Raw genomic sequence first — 18,505 nt, forward strand, 5'->3', positions numbered from 1 at the left:
GCCTTCACATAAAATAGAAACTGGAACATTGCGGCAGTAAAGGTTTGTTTCTCACTCCAGAACTTAAAATTTGTGTGTTTCTTTTTTGGGTTGTCATGGCTGTATTCAAAAGAGTTATGTGGTTATTTAAACTGATTCAAAAGACCCAACATTTTCAAAAATTCATATTGGTCAAATTGTCTTTCTTAAGTTTAATTTGAAGGTCAGTGTGAATTAAATTTCTAAAACTGTTCATTGCAGAGACACCTGACTGTGGTTGTGTTTGAAAAGCAGACAGTTCTAGAGCTCCACTTGTCTTTTCCCTTTGACACCTACATATGATAAATCAAGCACTGCTAATATTGCTTCATTTATAAATGTAGTGTGAAGTCCAGAGTCAAATCATCATTCATCCTGAGGAACATTCTCTGATACTGACCCAGTGTGTGTTTATGTGCCAGAGGGTTGAGAGAGAAGAAGAGGAGACAAGGTAAAACAGCACAAAGCTGCAAGACCTGTGAGCATTGACATTCAGGTACATGTCTGTTGTTAAATATTCCATGAGTGAATGGCAAGCATGGGCTTGAGATGACTGAGGGGGGCTTCGTAGGGAGGAAGAAGCCGCCTGGTTGGATTGCTGGAGGGGATGGAGGTGGGAGGAGGCTGTGGGGAGAGAAGATCTGTAGGCTCCTGGTCTGGAGCTGTGGGCATCTTCCAGATTAACTTCTTTCAAAGAGACACAGTTTCATTGGTACGCAGAGGGCTAGGTGAAAGCACAGAGAGGAAAAAGAACACACTCTCACATGCATAAAAAGACTGAGACAGATCCAAACACACGCACGCACAGACTCTTTCCTCCTCTATCTCGCAAACATGAAAACAGAGACTCCTCTGGGTACTTCAGCTTTAACCTTTCCGGACGAAAGCCAAACACTGTTTAACCTTCAAGACTAGATCTGTGAGAGTGTCTGTCTGTCTGTTCTCTCCCCCTAACTAAGCTGCAGAACATCTAAGAATATGCTCTGCCTTTGTCCAACACATTTTTGGAAAAAGACTGAGCTTTCCAGGAAACATTTACCAACACATTGAGTGTTCCTACCAGGTACAAATAGACTGATCAAACTGCTTGAAAAACCTCATTGCCGTCTTTTTATAAATGATGTTGAATGAACCTCTTCAATTTTTTGTTGCTCATTGGCAACACTTCTCTTCAAAGATTGCCTTTATCAGGCTGACCTTTAGGTGACAGCTTGAAGTTACTGTTTCCTGTGCTTCTCTGAACTTAAGCTGAATAACATGATTAATGGTCAGTACATATCATATATTGATAGAATTTAATCACTGTATAGATTACCTTCCTCTGAACTTCAAACATGGGGAAGAAATCCAATTTTCATTAATTTCTCCATGTTAACATCTATTTTTCTATTATAACATTTGCTTGCATGATGGCATGACAACAAGCAGGTGCTTTTCATTTTTTATTCCATTTAACTTGAATATGCCGTGGGGTCTGCGAACTCAGGATTATTCATCTTGAGCTAATTAAACTAGCCTAACTAGCCTAACTCCAACATAATTGGAACAAAATAGTCAAGTGACATGTAGCTGGAAGAACAGGCGATAGGGCCTACAGGTTTAAAAAAAAAAAAAAAAATATGCAGCTTGCCCTAATAATTTTGTGATTTACATGTGTTATAGTGTTAATTATGAGGGGAAAGATTTCAGAATCGTTACACCCCTAGACAAATATTCAGGTTTTTTGGTGCTTTAAGTAATTTGCATGGAATCAAGGATCTAAGATTTCCCGAGCAAAGATCTTAGTAATCATTTGTTCATCTGTACTGGAATGAAACCTGCCCAGCTCTCCAAAAATCATGTAGAGCCGGCAGCAGGACGTTGTGCTGGTTATGGAAACAATCTTTCAACCGGGAGCAGCAAAACTCCCAGGTGTTAGCATGCCTTCACACAGATGAACTGCTCTTGCCTTAAACCCTACCAACCGCTGAACCCTGATCCATGACCCCTGCTGTCTCTGACAGGCTCAAGACACACAGCAGTTTCCCTAAGCAGGAACTGAACACATAAATAATGTATTTATAAATTCTTGTCAACACTAGAATTACAGCCTTGCAGTTTTAACCTGTGCCAACCACTCCAGTTGCAGTTTACATACATGTCTGTGTAACAGTCAGTTATACAGTAGTAATATGGGTAACTTCTTTTGTCAGAGAATAAACCGAGATGATATCCCATGATGTCGTCAGCCTCTTCATCAAAACACCAACCAGTTACATTTGTCAGAGACATCATCAACCCCGTAGCACAAACAATCTATACAATCACCACAGTTCTAAGATTGGTGTCACCAGTTCAGTATCTAACCAAATGTGAAATATGGTCACAATCTCCCCTTCTGTTCCAGAGTTATGGCTTTGAATAATTGTTTTTGTAAAACATTATGATTCGTAATGAAACTGACCTTTGACAGTTTGGATATAAAATGTCATATCATCATTTTATCCTATCAGACATTTGTTTTGTGTGGCCGCAGTGACCTTGACCTTTGAGCTCTGACGACCAAAATCTAATCAGTTTATCCTTGAATCCAAGTGAACGTTTGTACAACTTTTGAATACATTCACTCAAGGCATTATTGAAATATATAATATATAATATGGTACAGACAGACATACGCACAGACAACCTAAAAACATAATATGCAACCAGGCACCGGTTTAATCAACTGTAGGTGTTTTATACTGAGACTAACAACAACACTAATCTGTTTATGACCAACATACAACCACAGAATCAATTTTTTTTTTTTGCTGAACCACATTGACATTTGAACTCGTTGACACCCCATAATGTTACTTAATAACTACTTTGAGAGGTGAGCTTGGATGCAGAGGCATGCGCATTACTATCATAAGCGCCAACACATCAGTGACGCCGGGCACTGAAGGCAAGTGTGAACAGCAACACATTCACAAGCATTAATAGTAGTTCTCAAGTGGTTTTCTTCTTTGTGTTGTGGTAATAGATGGCCTCGACATCAGACGAGCAATTGCTGCGAGACCAGCACCAACTGAAGGCTGTTTTCAACACCATCTTCTTACTCTCTATTCACATCACACACATCCACCAGCCTATGGTGCAATCAGGAGAGCTGAGGAAGGTGATTTGGTGGACTTGCCTAGAAAACCTGTTATTTTGAGCCTTCTCATAATGTCTAGTCACTTATCTGGAGCCTCTCTTACAAGATGAAAATACTTTCCTGTGGCTTTGAAATATGAAACAAAATAAAAAGAGTACAATTATCTGGTCTTGATTATGTTATATCCCAATTATCTCTTTAAATCAAATTATTTAGTCGTCCAACTCTCCATCCCACCCGTGTGAAAAGCTCACTCGATTTAGATTTTCATGTTCCCAAAATGCGAGTGTAGATAATGATGAAGGGCTTTGTTCCAGGCAATATTAATGTGCCATTAAACCAGACACACACAGGGATAAACACGCACACAACTAAAATTACTCCTTCACCACATGGTAGATATTTATATACAATGTTCATCTGTTCTGAATCGAACCATCCAAGTCAACCATGTATTACTATACATGGCTACACATCCTACACCTCCTCACTTCTATCCATAAAACATTGATACAAATAGAATATCGCTAGTATACATGAGTTAAGGGTCTTCTTCCACCCTGGATACTGTTGATTCGTGGGCAGCCAGTGCTGCTGTGCATCATTATTTGTTTTGCTCACCTTGTTTTCTGCTAATTTAATTCACTGAAATCTGCGTGAGATACTGTATCGCTCAGGGAGGAAGTGCAATAATGGAAAATCTAAAATGTATCCCTGGAGATCACAACATTGATAAATTTGAATTTGTCTTCTGCTAATGTTAGCTAAGGTACTGGTCACGTGTGTATTATGCAATAACCGTTACTGAGATGGATGAGATGCTTGATGCTCTAGATAATGGAAGACTTTTCTAACAACCTAAGAATGAGATTATTTAATTTCATGCGCGTGTGTGTGTGTCCGTGTTTTAGAACAGCATCATACCATTGTACTACAGACAGTGAATCAGCAGGGACAGTGGGCATCTGGAGACAGAGACGGACAGTGTGTTATTATCTGTTATTAAGAGTGGCAGCTCCCAATAGGCTGCAAGCAGCATGATGGCTTCACATGCACACACACATGCACACACACACACACACACACACACACACACACACACCCCTACCCCTGCAGGACACCGACAGTAAAGAACTGACTCTGTTAGCTCTTTCTCTCTCTACCAAACACATACACACACTCATGCCACGTACAGCATGGTGTGCGTCTGTGTGTGTGGGAGACTGGTGAGTCACTTCGGCCCTGCGGGAGCAGTCCAAACCCAATCACTGACAGGCCTAAATCAACCTCTTCCCCCCAGAGACATGCTCTCAGTCTCTCTTTTATGCTTTATATTTGGCTGTCGTTGTCTTCGTTTCTCTCTCTCTTGCTATCATCTCTGCCTCCCGTTCGTTTTCCCTCTCACCCATTTTCTCATTATTTTCCCATTGCCATTGCTTTTATATCTTTCTCTGCATCACCCTCCCTCCCGCTCTCATGCTCTCTCCATCTTTCATCACGGCAGTTTTAGCTATTTTTGTGACTAAATCTGTTCGTTTGAGTTATACTTTTCTTTATTTTTCATGTATTTTTCCTCTTTGTTTAATCTGTAGCAATATTCTCACATTGGCCGAATGCAAATGTAATGTAAATGTAGATGTGAACTGCTGCACCAAGCTGTCTGCTCTGTCGCTCTGCTTCTGCCCTTCAGTCATTAGCAAGATATTAAATTTCTTCTTGATCACTCCTTTTTCTGTTCTTCTTTTTTCTTCTCTCCTCTCCTCTCCTCTCCTCTCCTCTCCTCTCCTCTCCGACATACATACAGACAAGTAGTCCACCAGCAGGTAAATACAGACAAAACATCTTTAAATATTAAACAAAGTTTAACCCTCTATCTGTTGCACCACAGAAGCTGTCACCATGGAGACAGCGGGGGGGGGGGGTCTTGCCCACCTTGGCTTTTAATATATGAATGAATGAATGAATGAATGAATTACTCCTGAGAAATGCCTACTTTCCTGCCTGTGTGTGTGTGTTTTATAGGGAGACAAAAAACGGATGAGCATGCCTGTGTATATGTGTTTGTATATTTGTATGACGAACAGAGGGATACAAATTGAGGCAGAAAGACAGCAATGCAAAATGAGGCTGTTTTTGTGCGTGTCTTCAGGCAAGTTGTGAGAGAAAAATTTATTAGGTGGGGAATACAGCACCACAAGACGAGCAATTGTAATTAAGAGTGTTTGAACTTTTTTTTTTTTTAATTTGCCTGCTCCCTCCCTCCCTCCCTCCCTGTCTGTCTGTCTCTCTGTCTGTCTATTAGTCTCTCTGTTAGCCTGTGTTGTCTTTATCTTTTCATAAACTGCAGCACAAACCAATATGTTGAGATTGATTTTGGCTACTATTGTGTGTGGTATCAGTCAGTCACATTGTAGATTCCTCCAGAAAAACAGCTGGAAAATGACTTTTTTTAAAACTGTTAATTGACCATTCATTAAATCTAGGAACAGAAACTATCATAGGTTAACAACCATAACTAAGCATGTTGTTGTTGATGCTGAAGCAGCGTGCCTGGGGCTATAGTTAAAGACCGATACTCATACAGGTACAGATAAAACCAAAGGCACGAGAGCAAAAGTAAGAATTCTTACAGATTGTTTTGTGTGGTTTCAGGTTTTGTAAAGAAAAAAAGACAAGACAATGAACAACTTCACTGTGTGGGAGCAGGACTCGAAGGCTGCTGTATTACAGCGTAGGTAACATTAGCTGTCCTCTGTCCTGTTCCTTATTGGATTTGGGGAAATTTATGGTCCAGCAACACCAGCCATACTCGTTACCTACATTATCATCACACTGTTATGTTTGCCAGACAAAGTGGTTTGACAACATCCCCAAGGCTTTTTCTCCTGGAATGTGAAAACTGTAACACACTGTTATACTACTGTATGTAAGCTGAGCAGCAAAACAGGGCTATGTTAGAATGAAATGTTAATCTCAAATATTCATATAATTATGTTAGTCATTAGCTTAACTAGGTAGCTAGCTACAGCTGATAAAGTCAGCTGTCAACAGTCATGCGTCAGCGGGCAAAATCAGTGGTAGCTGAAGTAAAAAGCCTTCTGTTGTCTTCTAACTGAATCCCAGCTCTGGAGCTTTTTGACTCAACAAAAGGAATGAATTTCACAACAAAGATTACGTCTCAGTGCTATTTCAGAGGGATTACTTCTCACCAAGAGGGAAATTGAATGCTTGGCATCATTTGTCATAATAATGGAAAAATTTACTGAAAAATACTAAATATTGGCACAAACTAAAGCCACTGGTCCGAACATTGACATTTAAAAGGCTGTATTGGTCACACTGCATAAATGCATTCTTTTTTTGGTTATTTTTGTCTCTCCCTTCTCTCTTTCTGTCTCACCTTAATTGCAATTGTGCCTCCTCTCATTTTGACATTCAGATGTGCGTGACTGGTAAAGGCTGAACACGACACCTCTGCCTTGCCTTCAGAGCTAATACATTTTCTCTTTTGCTCTCCCCGACACAACCATCTCTTTTGCTCTCAAACACCTCTTATCCTTATCTTACCCTGTCTCTCTCACCAGGATCCCTGTCTTGCCACCATGTTCCAACTCTATCTGTCACTCTAGACTCGTGTTCACGCTCCCTTTGCTTTTTTCTTCTTCCTCCTGACACTTTCTCTCACTCTTCAGTTCAGCATCAACTTCACATTCCTGCCTGCATCTTCATCTCTGCGTTTCTATGTGCAATCTTTTATCGCCTCATCTCTCTCTCTGCATCCCTGCCCTCTCTCTGTCTCTCTCCATTTACATCGCATTATATGCCTTTGTCCTTGGCTTTAATCTGATATTCCTCCTGACTTACTCGTACCATCTCAGCACACACTGTGTCTTTGAATTCAATTCATTCATGAAAAAAAAGTCCATATTGCCAAAGCAACTTAATGTCTCCAACTGATACAACCACAATATGACATGTAAATATCAATTAAGTGAACAGGTAATAATCATTACATTACATAACTGCAGGGAAAAAAGAACAACTAATGAAATCTGTATACTGTACATACAAATAAGTTGTTTTCTGATTTCTTCCCACCTTTTTAAATGGTTACTGATGAAATGTGTGATAAGCCTGCGCTTCTGGCTGCTTGACCTTCTCTCATCCTCTCTCATTCTCTCTCCCTTCTTTCTCCCCCTTTGTCTATGCATTCTGGCTGGTGTCCAACATTTGCCTGAACAGACAGATGAGCCAGAAACAACCTCCTCTGCCTCTGTATCTCTCCCTGTGGTTTTCTTCTCATCCCTCATTCAGTCTGTCCTCCTGCTCTTTCCAGTGGACTTTATCTCCTTACTTTGTTGTACTGCTGTTCCATGTCCCATTATTGTGCTGCATTTATTCACTTTTATGGCCATCTTTCACTTCATCATCAATATACTCATTATTGTGATTTTTAGCAGAGTCTCTGCCACCTGCTTTTTTCTTTGTTTCTTCTACTCTGTGCCCAAAATCTGCAGGGCATCAACATCTGACTATTTCAAAATGCTTTCCTATTTCATCCACATTTCCTTTTTTCTGCCTATACTTCCCCTGTCCTCTCACTCTCTGTCACTCTCTCTTTGTGCAGTGTTGTCATGCATGGCTGACTAGAACACAGAGGCAGGTCCATTGCTCCAAAAAAAACCCTGATAAGCGTGTGTCTCTGTGTGAATTGATCTGTGCAAAAATGTTTGTTTGCCCACCTCAGCACCTGTTATAGCATATGCAAAAACAAACAATGAGAGAGTGGACGTGTGCATGTGCGTGTATGTTCATGTGTGTGTGTGTCCCTGCTTAAGTGTATTTGCACATGTCTCACATTACTGCGTGGGCACTCAACAAAGAGCATGTGGTGTGTGTGTGTGTGTGTTTTTTTACCCGTCTGAGGCTACACACCTCTGGGGATTGGGTATGTGTGGCTATTACTGCTCCGTCTTTATAAAGCCAGATCCATGTGTGTATTGCATATATGTGTGTGAGTTTTAGCTTGTGTGAATGTATCTATGTGTGTGAGAGAGCGCGATATCCTGAGCCTTACTCCATACCCCACCCTCCGGCTCCCTGCCATCATTACTACCTCCACCTGGCTCCCTCATCATCTTCCTGTATCAGAGCTATCAGACCAGCCCAGCTATCTTCTGCCCACACACACAGAGAACTGTGCACAAACACACGCACACTCATACCCATACAGGCATATGTTCTCTGCTGGGTGACAGAGAGGAAAGAGATAGACAGGAGATTGTTCTTTGGAGAATTCACAATTTTTGCACAGCACTGGCACTTCTATTATTAACAGTCATACCGAACAGTCACACCTAGTAATTGAATTAAGTGGGACAGAAAAATAAACATTCACAGACACAAAAGAAACATTCAAATATGCTGCACAGTGCACAGACCACAAATTCTATGAAATAATTATAGGCAACATATTGAACAAAAAGGTTGATTAGATTTACACAACAAAAAATTAGAAACAGTCCAAAAATAAAGGCATTTCCACTGTCAACCACTTTACAGACAGGTTGAGATTTAAAGCCAGACTGACCCCTGGTGGTAAGAGTGACAACAACAACAAGACAATTGAAGGGGGTTCTGTCATGCTAAAATCCTCTCTATGGAGCTCCCTCTGACAGAGAAGGCAATTAAATCAGTCAGAGGAATATTAGATGCAGAATTTAAGGTACATACACAAATAAATAAATAAATATATAAATAAATAAATGACTGACAAGAAATGCAGTCAGAGGTTGTTAAGATGAGCAGAAGTAGCTTCCATTTTTAACCCTGATTTTTGAAATCAGCCTTGATGTTGATCTCTAAAGCAGAGAGAAGTGATAAGGACGATGTAAAAAGCTGGATTCTACACTCATGATGGAAATGACGATGATGATAAGACACTTGCGTCTACAGGGCCCAAGGACTTTTCTGTACTTCTCCTTTGCTTTTTGAGAAGTCTTCAGTATGTCTGACTGTTGGTTTGTGACCATATTCTTTCTGACAGTCCATTTCAACTCCGTTTGACTCTGTTTCTACCTGTCTATCTGCCATTCTGTCAGTTAACCCCCTCTCATGCCGCTGCTCTGTCTGCTCATCACGTTAGTCTGGTTCTTTGGTGCCGTGAGGGCAGCCAAGCAGAACTCACAGCCTCTATAAGATCCCTGTGCTGCAGCTCAGCAGAGGAGTTACTGTAAATTCACAGCACAAAGGTGCAGTGAAAGTCAGAATGGTAGAGTCCTCACACTAGAAGTCCAATCACACACCTTTTTTATGATTAGTGATTCTATCTATGGTGAATGCTCAGCAGGTCATAAATTTGGAAACTGTTCCCAGGCCACTCATACCTCATAGCTGAAAGGAATATGAGGAGATAAAGGCATTAAAACATCTGGTGCATTTAAGCAAATAACTGAGGCTGTTACTAATATAGAAAATACTGGTAAATGGTGTTGTCACACCTGGTATTTGACCCCACCTAGCTTATCAGCTGTAGTTGTGTTTTAGGCTATGCTGTCTGAAGGTGCTGCAGTTTCACAATTTTCTTTTTTTTTTTTCAAAGTATATTTTTTTGGGGCTTTTATGCCTTTAATGGACAGCACAGTGGAGAGTGACAGGAAACGGGGAAGCAGAGAGAGGGGGAATGACATGCAGCGAAAGGCCGTCCGATGCAGGATTCGAACCGGGGCCGACTGCAACGAGGACTGTAGCCTCTACACATGGGGCGCCTGCTTAAACCACTACGCTACACGACGCCCCAGTTTCACAATTTTCTGACCTGATGATGCTAAAAAAAGGTGTATAAATAGACATAGAGCGCTGGCTAAGATACATACATACTAAAGAAAAATACTCTTGTATCAAGTGAACACATAGACCCAAGTGCAGGAATATGGACAGACAGGTGCATAACCAGATAAGAAGAGCAGGCGCACAGACAGATGCACAGGCGAGCTGTCTGGCACAGCAAAGTGCCAGGAAAACTAAAGCACAGTCATTGTACAGCTTGCCAAAACAACCAGAAAAAACAACATGGTGGGTCATTGTAACTTTATCATGTTTAATCATTCAGCTTTGGTTGTATTTGGAGCTGAAACTTGCAAGGCAGTAAGTCCATGGTAAACTGTGGTGTTTGATTTACCAGGAATAGTCTAAACCAGCAACTGCAAACAAGCCCACAGCACAAGGTTTATACTTATGAGGAGACAGATGCTAACATCTGGCAGCAGTTTGTCATGGTTGGGAAGCCTGCTATAAAAAAAATTAATTGAGGGTAGAATTTCAAGTGATGCACTGGACTGATGTCCATGATCACTTTTCTTTATGTATTTTAACTAATGTGACAAATCCAGAAGGTGAATTATGCAAAAGAGCATAAACAAGACCATAATACTCCACTCAGTGTAGAGATTGCTTTTGAACCTGTCTTTTGCTCTAACCTGGGCAGATGATGGCTCTCTTGCAGCTATGAAGTGTGAACCTAAATCAACCAGATGAAAAATGGAAATAGAAGAATAGAATCGCATGTGTCAACATAATTACAAACCAGCATGTAAAGCATGTAGTACTTTGCTGGACTGGGCAGAAATGGTGCAATGTCATCTCTTTATATCTCAGGAATGTCTTCCTCTGAGAAAATGAAGAATGATATGTGACAGAGAGAGACCTGAGAGAGACTTTTCATCTTGAGATGAATGATAAGACTTGCTGAAATATTCTGTCAGTTGCCAAAGATGGATAACTTTCCTACAACGATCAGACAATGACAGTGAAAGATCCAGCATCATTCTGGTTGCAGCTGATGTGAAAGGATACGCAGGCAGAGATATGGATAAACTAAAATGAAGGAGGGAGGCAGAAGCGTTGTCGCTCCGATTGATGTTGGGCAGGTTGATTGCTTTACAAGCAGGTTGATATATAACACAACAACCTGAATGTGTAAATGCTACAGTAAAATGTAGAGACTTTGAATCATTTGCTGCTGTGTGAAAGAACATATTTAAGGCATTGTATGGTTGGTTTTATGCATTGCAGCCTTGAAGTACAAACTGACTCTTCAGTTTAAAATGTGCACTTCACCCAAATGAATAAACCTGATATCTAAGTTGAATGCAACTCTTTGGCGGGTAAAGTATATTTATAGTACTGAGTGTTGTTATCGCCCCATTCAGCTGGATGATTTTCTGTTATCAAATACAATAATATCCTGTGGCACTGGATCTGTCAAACTTAGACTACTGAAGCCAGAACAATGACTTTGTTCCACCTCTTTTACAGTGTCCATGGACAGTATGGAAAGTAGGATATGCATTAAGCACTGGAAAATATGTGAAAATATGTGAAACCCATTCTTGAAGGTTTCATTGTCAAGGTGCTGCAATAAGTCTGCATACTAGTGACCTTTATTTATACATGGGTGGCTGTCATTTGGTACAATGGTCTCATATAACTTTCAACCACTTCTGAAATCCTGCTTTAGATCAATATGCGTTGATAAAAATTAACTGACTGCACCCTGGGGAAATGAAAAATGATGGATGATCAAGGTCTTGTGCCACAGACTTCAGGCATCTCCAAAAGCTCCTCTTGTTCCCTTGTTACTTTCACTTTGATGTAAAATTAAACATATTTTAAGGAATCAACAGGCTGAGATTTCTTTTCATTAACCACTTGTCATATCAAAGTAATTTTTTATGAATAATTAGGCATTAAAATTATACCAATATTGATGCATTTTCCCTCGGCTCTCACTGACAACTGCCTTCTCATTTTCACTTTCATTTTAATTTTGGTCTGTAGCTGTGTTTGTAGTGGACATAAAGAAGATTGAGCCCTCTTCTGCAGTATAGTAAACACACAATGGTGCTAGAAAAATACCTGTTTTCTACCCACAATTCTGTTAAAGCTGTGAGATACATCAACAATTCGCCAGTGTTTGTTATAGATTTTAAAAGTGAAGCATCCAATTCATTATTCTCCTTATTAAATTTAACAAACAACCTGATTGCCAGCTTTAGGCCTGAGGGGAGATTCAAGTTCGATCTCTGCCACTGATGAAGCACCATGGATTTAATGAACCCAGCAAACACTATCATCAAGAAGATAACATGACGATGTATATTGATCTGGGGTTTTTCTTGTTCTATGGCCTGGTATAGCGATAATAGTAACATGGGACCCAAATCAGTTACAGATTTTTTTTCTCCTCTTTAGCAGTTGCTTGTGATGTAAAACGACCGGCATCTGGCCATAATATAGCCCCACTGTGTTTGCCTTTGTGAGAGCGTTTATGTACGTCTGTAAGAGTGAATAAGAAAAATGCAGACCTGTAGACATAAACGTGTGTATGTTTAGACGTAATCATTGTCTGGTCACACAGTCACACACATTTGCTCTGTACTGTACACACCAAAACACTGTAACAGCCAGGCACGACTCACGTGGTGAAGGCAGGATTGTACTTGGCTCCCAGGTAGTACGAGTAAAGGTTGAACATGCCAATCATGAAGGCCACAAACACCATGATGAAGATGACCATGAACTTGAAGATGTCTTTGACTGTGCGCCCCAGAGAGATCTGCAGTGGGCCGAAGCTTTCGTTGGCCGGCAGGATGTAGGCGATGCGTGAAAAACTCAGCACCACAGCGATGGCGTACAGGCCTTCTGAGATGATTTGGGGGTCAGATGGGCGCCACTTGTTCCTGGCTGGAGGAGGAGAAGAAAGAGAGAGACAAGTAGATGAATAGGTGTATGATGTGTAATCTGTGCGTAATCTGAAAGAACTACAGCAGAGTCAAACCAAAAATTTTTGTGTATTCATTCGGTTTTGAGGGAAACTTGTTTTAAAATCTGATGAACTAAGTAAACATGCATAGCTCCAATATTAATGATGAATAATTCACAGCTGTTTTCATGAATTCAGGATTTAAATATCTTTCTGATATCAAATTGAAACAATGGATCCAAAGCTGGTTTAATATTTTTGGTAAAACTTTACTTAATTCCCCATATTTAGCTGTTATAATTGCTTAAAACTACATTATAGTGTAGTTATAATGTGTAAACCATTTATCAAATATGAATGAAATTAAATATAGTTCTTATAAATGCTAAATACAATAGGTTAAAGTAAAGTGTTACCTCGTTGTCTATTATTCAAACTGCGGAAAAACTGTACTTCAGCTTGAAGCGGAACTCAGCCATCACCTGCACATCACTATTTCTTCAAATTATTGCTGGTTAAAGTACAGTGTGTGCACAGCAAACGTTTGGTTACAGTGGGATCTCAACATTTTCTAGAGATGTTTCTAAAGAGCATAATCTTGGCTTTTAAGCACATGTGCTTTGATGGAGGAGAAAGCATAGTATGAAGATGGATTAAGTGAGGATGGAAAGAGGAGAGGTGGAGAGAAGAGGGAGAGGGAGGAGGGAAAGCAAAGAGTATGAGATTGGTGGACAGCAAAGAGAAGGGATAAAGGGATAATGTGTGTGAGGAGAAGTAAGGACAGAGAGGGAATGGCAGGAAAAGAGACACAGTCAGACATGTAGAAAGCGAGGAAAACTGAGCTATATTGAAAACTGATATTTATTGAGATATAAGATCAATAAAATAAGGGCCAAAAACAGAAGAAGAGGAAAGTGAAGAAAGAAAGTGTCTGTTTTGCTGATTTGCTGTTAACCTGTGACTCTCTTGGACAAAGAGTGAGCACATGTCATACACATGACATATGAAGATTACTATTGTGAAGATTATAACTAACACTGCAGTAATATCCAATACACACTCATGTATTTACTGATGTGTCATGACAGAGTCAGACCACCAGATGACAGCACTGATGAAGGTTCCTTTAGTAGGCCACCAAGAGAGTACAGTCCAGTAGACTGTGGGCTGCAAGAGCTTTTCTATGGTGAAGAGAAGTTTTGGGTCTGGAAGTGAAAAAAAAGTTTACATGTTCTATGATCTTGACGTTCCTAATTTGTTTAATATTTATTAATATTCTGACAGTACATTTCCAAGAAAGGCAGACAAAGAAGGGAGTTTAGGCATTAATGATGGGTTTTGAATATATTATACAATGTACATCTGTACTGACTTGTTATCATGAGTATATTGCATTAAATATGTGTGAACATCTTGGATTAAGTATGCAATGACATCTTTATCTAAATGACAAATACACTCTCATCTTCTATTGCCCCAGTTCAGGTTTTTAGTTATTCATGAATTTTTTACACAAATACTCATCTAATTAGCTTTTCCTTATCAGTGACTGATGTAGCACAATAATTCAAGCAGCTCATGAAAGCGTTTACATTTTATCATGTGGCGTCAAATTAGCATTTCCTGGAAAAAATTGCCTGGTAGATAAGAAGTGATGCAGTGTAACATTTTGTGCCAAGGAAAAAATGCACAATTAACATTGCGAGAGCATATTTATCACAAATAGAGATCGTAACAATGGCTGAGAAAACAAAGAAAAGTGTGCCACATCCAGGAACTCAGACACAGTTACTAACATTACACAAATTTCATTATATGAATATATTCAGAGTAACTGCTCACCGTAAGTAAAGTAAGCGACTTCATCAGGTAGTGAGGCGTTACTGAGGTCTTCGTCTGGTACATGCATGTCCACATACTGCTGAGCTTTGGACGCCTTGAGGAATGCCATGAAGCGTGCCGTGAAGGATGCCACGAAGATGGAGAGCATGCCGAAATCCAGAACATTCCAAAGGTGCATCACATACTCCCTGGGCCCATCGCTCCAGATCTCTTTACATTCTGACCAAATCATACCTGAGGAAGAAGATACACACACATTAACACATGGATACATTGAGGAAAGACAGGAAATACAGAAGATAAATACAAATACACAAAGATAAAGAGGCTCTCACAAAACATAAACAGATGTAAACATGCACACACACACAGAAACTGTCTTGCACGTACACAGATGTTGACAACAAAGCATATAATTTATACTCGGACATCCCCACTTGTAGCTCAAGTGCATGCATGCACGCACGCGCACACACACTCACACTCACACACACACACACACACACACACACACACACACACACACACACACACAGAGGAGAACCTAATTCCTCCGACACAACCACTCTGTCATTCTCTATTTGGAGCCAAAACAAGGAGAAAATGACTGCAAAGGTTCCCTGATCTGTATCATCTCTGTAACAATTACTGGGCCTTCAAAGCATGCAGCTGGAATTACAATTACCGTGGTCTACGTAAGCCACCACTGCACATACACACAAACACACGTGCAGACATGCACACACACACACATGAGCACCTGCTGCCAAAAATGACCACAGATAGGAAAACAATGGTGCCATTACATGTAACCAAATAAAAATATAACCATATGTGCACCAACTTACACAAACCTAACACATAATGCTATTATATCTGTGTGTGTGTGTGTGTGTGTGTTGATGGAAAGAAAACCGTCAGCAGATGTGAAGCAGCAGCTGAGGTCTGACAGATATTGCCACGGACTATTTATCTGTCGAGTTTGTCTTTGTGTTTCTGTCATCTCCTTCTAGCTCCCTTTTTCCCATGCCTGCTCTCTTGTATGCCACACACTCCACTCCTCCTTTTACTTTCTTTAGTCTCCCCTTACCAATTCCATATTCCTGAGCACCACCTGTCAGGTCAATCTCCAAATTTCCCTCAAGCTTATCGTTAGGACTCAGTATGGCTACTGCTTCAACAAGTCTGGCCTGTGCTGCATCCAACCAGGAAACTTTAATTTGATCTCGGGAGATAAGAGAGAAAGTTGTTGTGCTGCCATTATCTTGGTTTTTGTCCACTTGGTTGGTATGATACTACATTAATCTGCCCAAGGGCAAAGAAGTTCACTGATTCTTTCCAGGAAGTTGATTTTTAGGGAAGCTGTGTTGTAGGAAAACTTAAAAGGATGTTTAAGATTACCATCCAGAAACATCGCTAAAGACTCTTCCCTTTAGCATCTTGTTCAAGTACGTCCACATTGATTAAAAAAATTAAAAGAAAATCCACCAGGAAATGTCTTGCCTTGACTCTCTGACATGCCAAGTTTATTTCTTATCATGATGCACAGTGACTATCTGTCCATCTGTTTGCATTTTAATTGGCTGCAACTGTGCACAATTTCAAACATGTGAGAAGGTGACTCACCCAACACCCACTTCATGATCAACATCTCTGTCCAGGAGAACTGGGTGGTCTTGACCCTGAACACCTGTCGTGGGTGGTCTGTGATGGTCTCATTGGGAAGGTTCTTGACTCCCTCAAAGCGGTCAGAGGCGTTAACAACCAGCAAACCCAAGAAGATGGTGAAGGAGACAGCATGAGCTACGAACTTCATGAAGGGGCTTCGCAGGATCTGACCAAGCTGGAAGTGAAAAGATTGAGGAAATAATGAGATTTATGTTTCATTATGTATATGTTTATAAATATTAATGAGAGAGAAATATTCAACCTGCATGTATTCTTATTATATCTTATTTTGTGACAGACACACTGATATGTTACTACCTTATAAAGTCAATTTGGTGAATGTGTTGGCAAACTGTTTATATTTCAAGGGTCTAAGACAGAGGGTGTCACAAGCTGTGCAGATTGTTAAGCCCCCTGAAGCAAATTTGTGATTTGTGATAGTGGCTATATAAATGAAATTTGACATTACTATTCAGCAGACACAGTGCAATATTTGCATTCAAATGTGTTTCTGGCCACAACCCTCGTTTTAGCTGTTTTGGTGGTGACTGAATCCTGAGCTGAATATGGAGCTTTTTAGCTGCTAAAAAGCTCCACTATGTTCATCAGCTACTTGCTAACCGAGTCTGTCTGCTGCTTGGTGGTTGGCAGGCCGCATACTGTGTGCTGCCTGGTGCGTCTGGAATCATGGTTGATGAGAGGGGTGACAGTGAATCAAAACATCTGGATGACAATTCTCTGTGGGTCTGACACCTTTTATATTATATTTTAGCGATTTTTAAAATAACAATATTGAAAAGAGTAGATTTAAGGGGATGTCAAAGCCATATTGTCACTGCAATGTAGTAGAATGAAAAAGTTTTCTATTCATCATACTTGTTAAGAAGTTGTTATTCACTTGTGTTTGCCAACACATCATCCTGCAAAATCTGCTTTTGGATTAGGGAGTGGTAGTAGTTGTGGTTTTTTGAACAAATACTAATTGCAGGAAAACAAAACATTTGTTTTTATTTACTCAATCGTAAATTCATGGCTTTTGCACAGTCCCTGAGATTTTGTTCCTCGGAGATCAAAATTTGAAAAGCACCACTACACAACCATCTTAGCAGGCAAACAGCATCTGTTGTGATTCATGGATGCGCTTAACCAGCAATCACTTTCACAGCAACATAATGCCAGAGTAACTGGATGCCAAACAATCAAGTGTTTGTGGGAATGCAGCATATGGGGGGAGCGTAAGGAGCGTTAAACATGCCACCACACAGAGGGACCTTTTTATAATTGTACAAAAATATGCCACGACAGACAAATACACATCCATGTGCAGGCACACACAAACACACAGACAGACATTCACACACTTCCAACCCCATACAGACATCTGAGATCCCAACATTTGCTACTGTGTAAACCTGCTGTGTTCAATATTAACTACCCACAGGATATCTCTACTCTCTGCATGCACACTAACACATAAGATTCAATAGCTGTTCCCATGCCACACACACTAAACCATGCTGGAAGAGGTTGTCTGGTATATCTTAACCCCGCAAAACCTCCTCCAACCCTCCTCCTGCCACTGGGATGGCTCCTCATTTCTCCCAGCTCTTTTACTGATAAGGCTGATCCATTTCACCCATCAGCTTAAATGAGATGGTCATCCTAGATCAGCAATACCACTGCCTGAGGACTGAAAACCCCATGGCTTTCTCTTTTATCAATTTGATGGTGACAAGAGCTGATCTTCTCTCCTCCAATGAAATGGTGGCTGCTGGCAGCCGGCGCACGCAGACTAAATAAAAGAGGTTTGGTGTGAAATGGAAATATCAGAAGGCCAGAATGGAGCTGCTGTGTCCTCTATTATTCCCAAACTCCCAATCTTTTCACCAGGGAGAATCAAACCTGGCATACATTTAGTGTGGACAGATATTTACTCTAAATGGGAAAGTACTTTTATATGGGACTCCTTCAAATTTCTACATTTTTAAACCTCTGTGCTCACTGTTCCATCCTTCTCCACAAGTCACACACACATTTACAATCCCATTTACCAATATATAATATTTACCATAATTGGTCCGTCATCGACCCCC

General features: G+C 40.4%; 1 protein-coding gene across 1 annotated transcript in view; it reads right to left on the reverse strand.

Annotated features, from left to right (window-relative positions):
* The window catches only part of trpc7b (transient receptor potential cation channel, subfamily C, member 7b), a 47,034-nt gene that overhangs the window by 8,368 nt on the left and 20,161 nt on the right, over nt 1-18,505 (reverse strand). The window contains exons 5-7 of the mRNA XM_023416701.2: nt 16,371-16,587; nt 14,745-14,978; nt 12,619-12,883 (exon numbers count right to left, since the gene is read on the reverse strand). Coding sequence (XP_023272469.1) covers nt 12,619-12,883; nt 14,745-14,978; nt 16,371-16,587 — 716 coding nt within the window. The remainder of the gene's footprint in view (nt 1-12,618; nt 12,884-14,744; nt 14,979-16,370; nt 16,588-18,505) is intronic.

Source organism: Seriola lalandi, unplaced genomic scaffold (assembly GCF_002814215.2).
Source record: "Seriola lalandi dorsalis isolate HSWRI2012SDOR001 ecotype SW California unplaced genomic scaffold, Sedor1 jcf7180002054569, whole genome shotgun sequence".
NCBI lineage: Eukaryota > Metazoa > Chordata > Actinopteri > Carangiformes > Carangidae > Seriola > Seriola lalandi.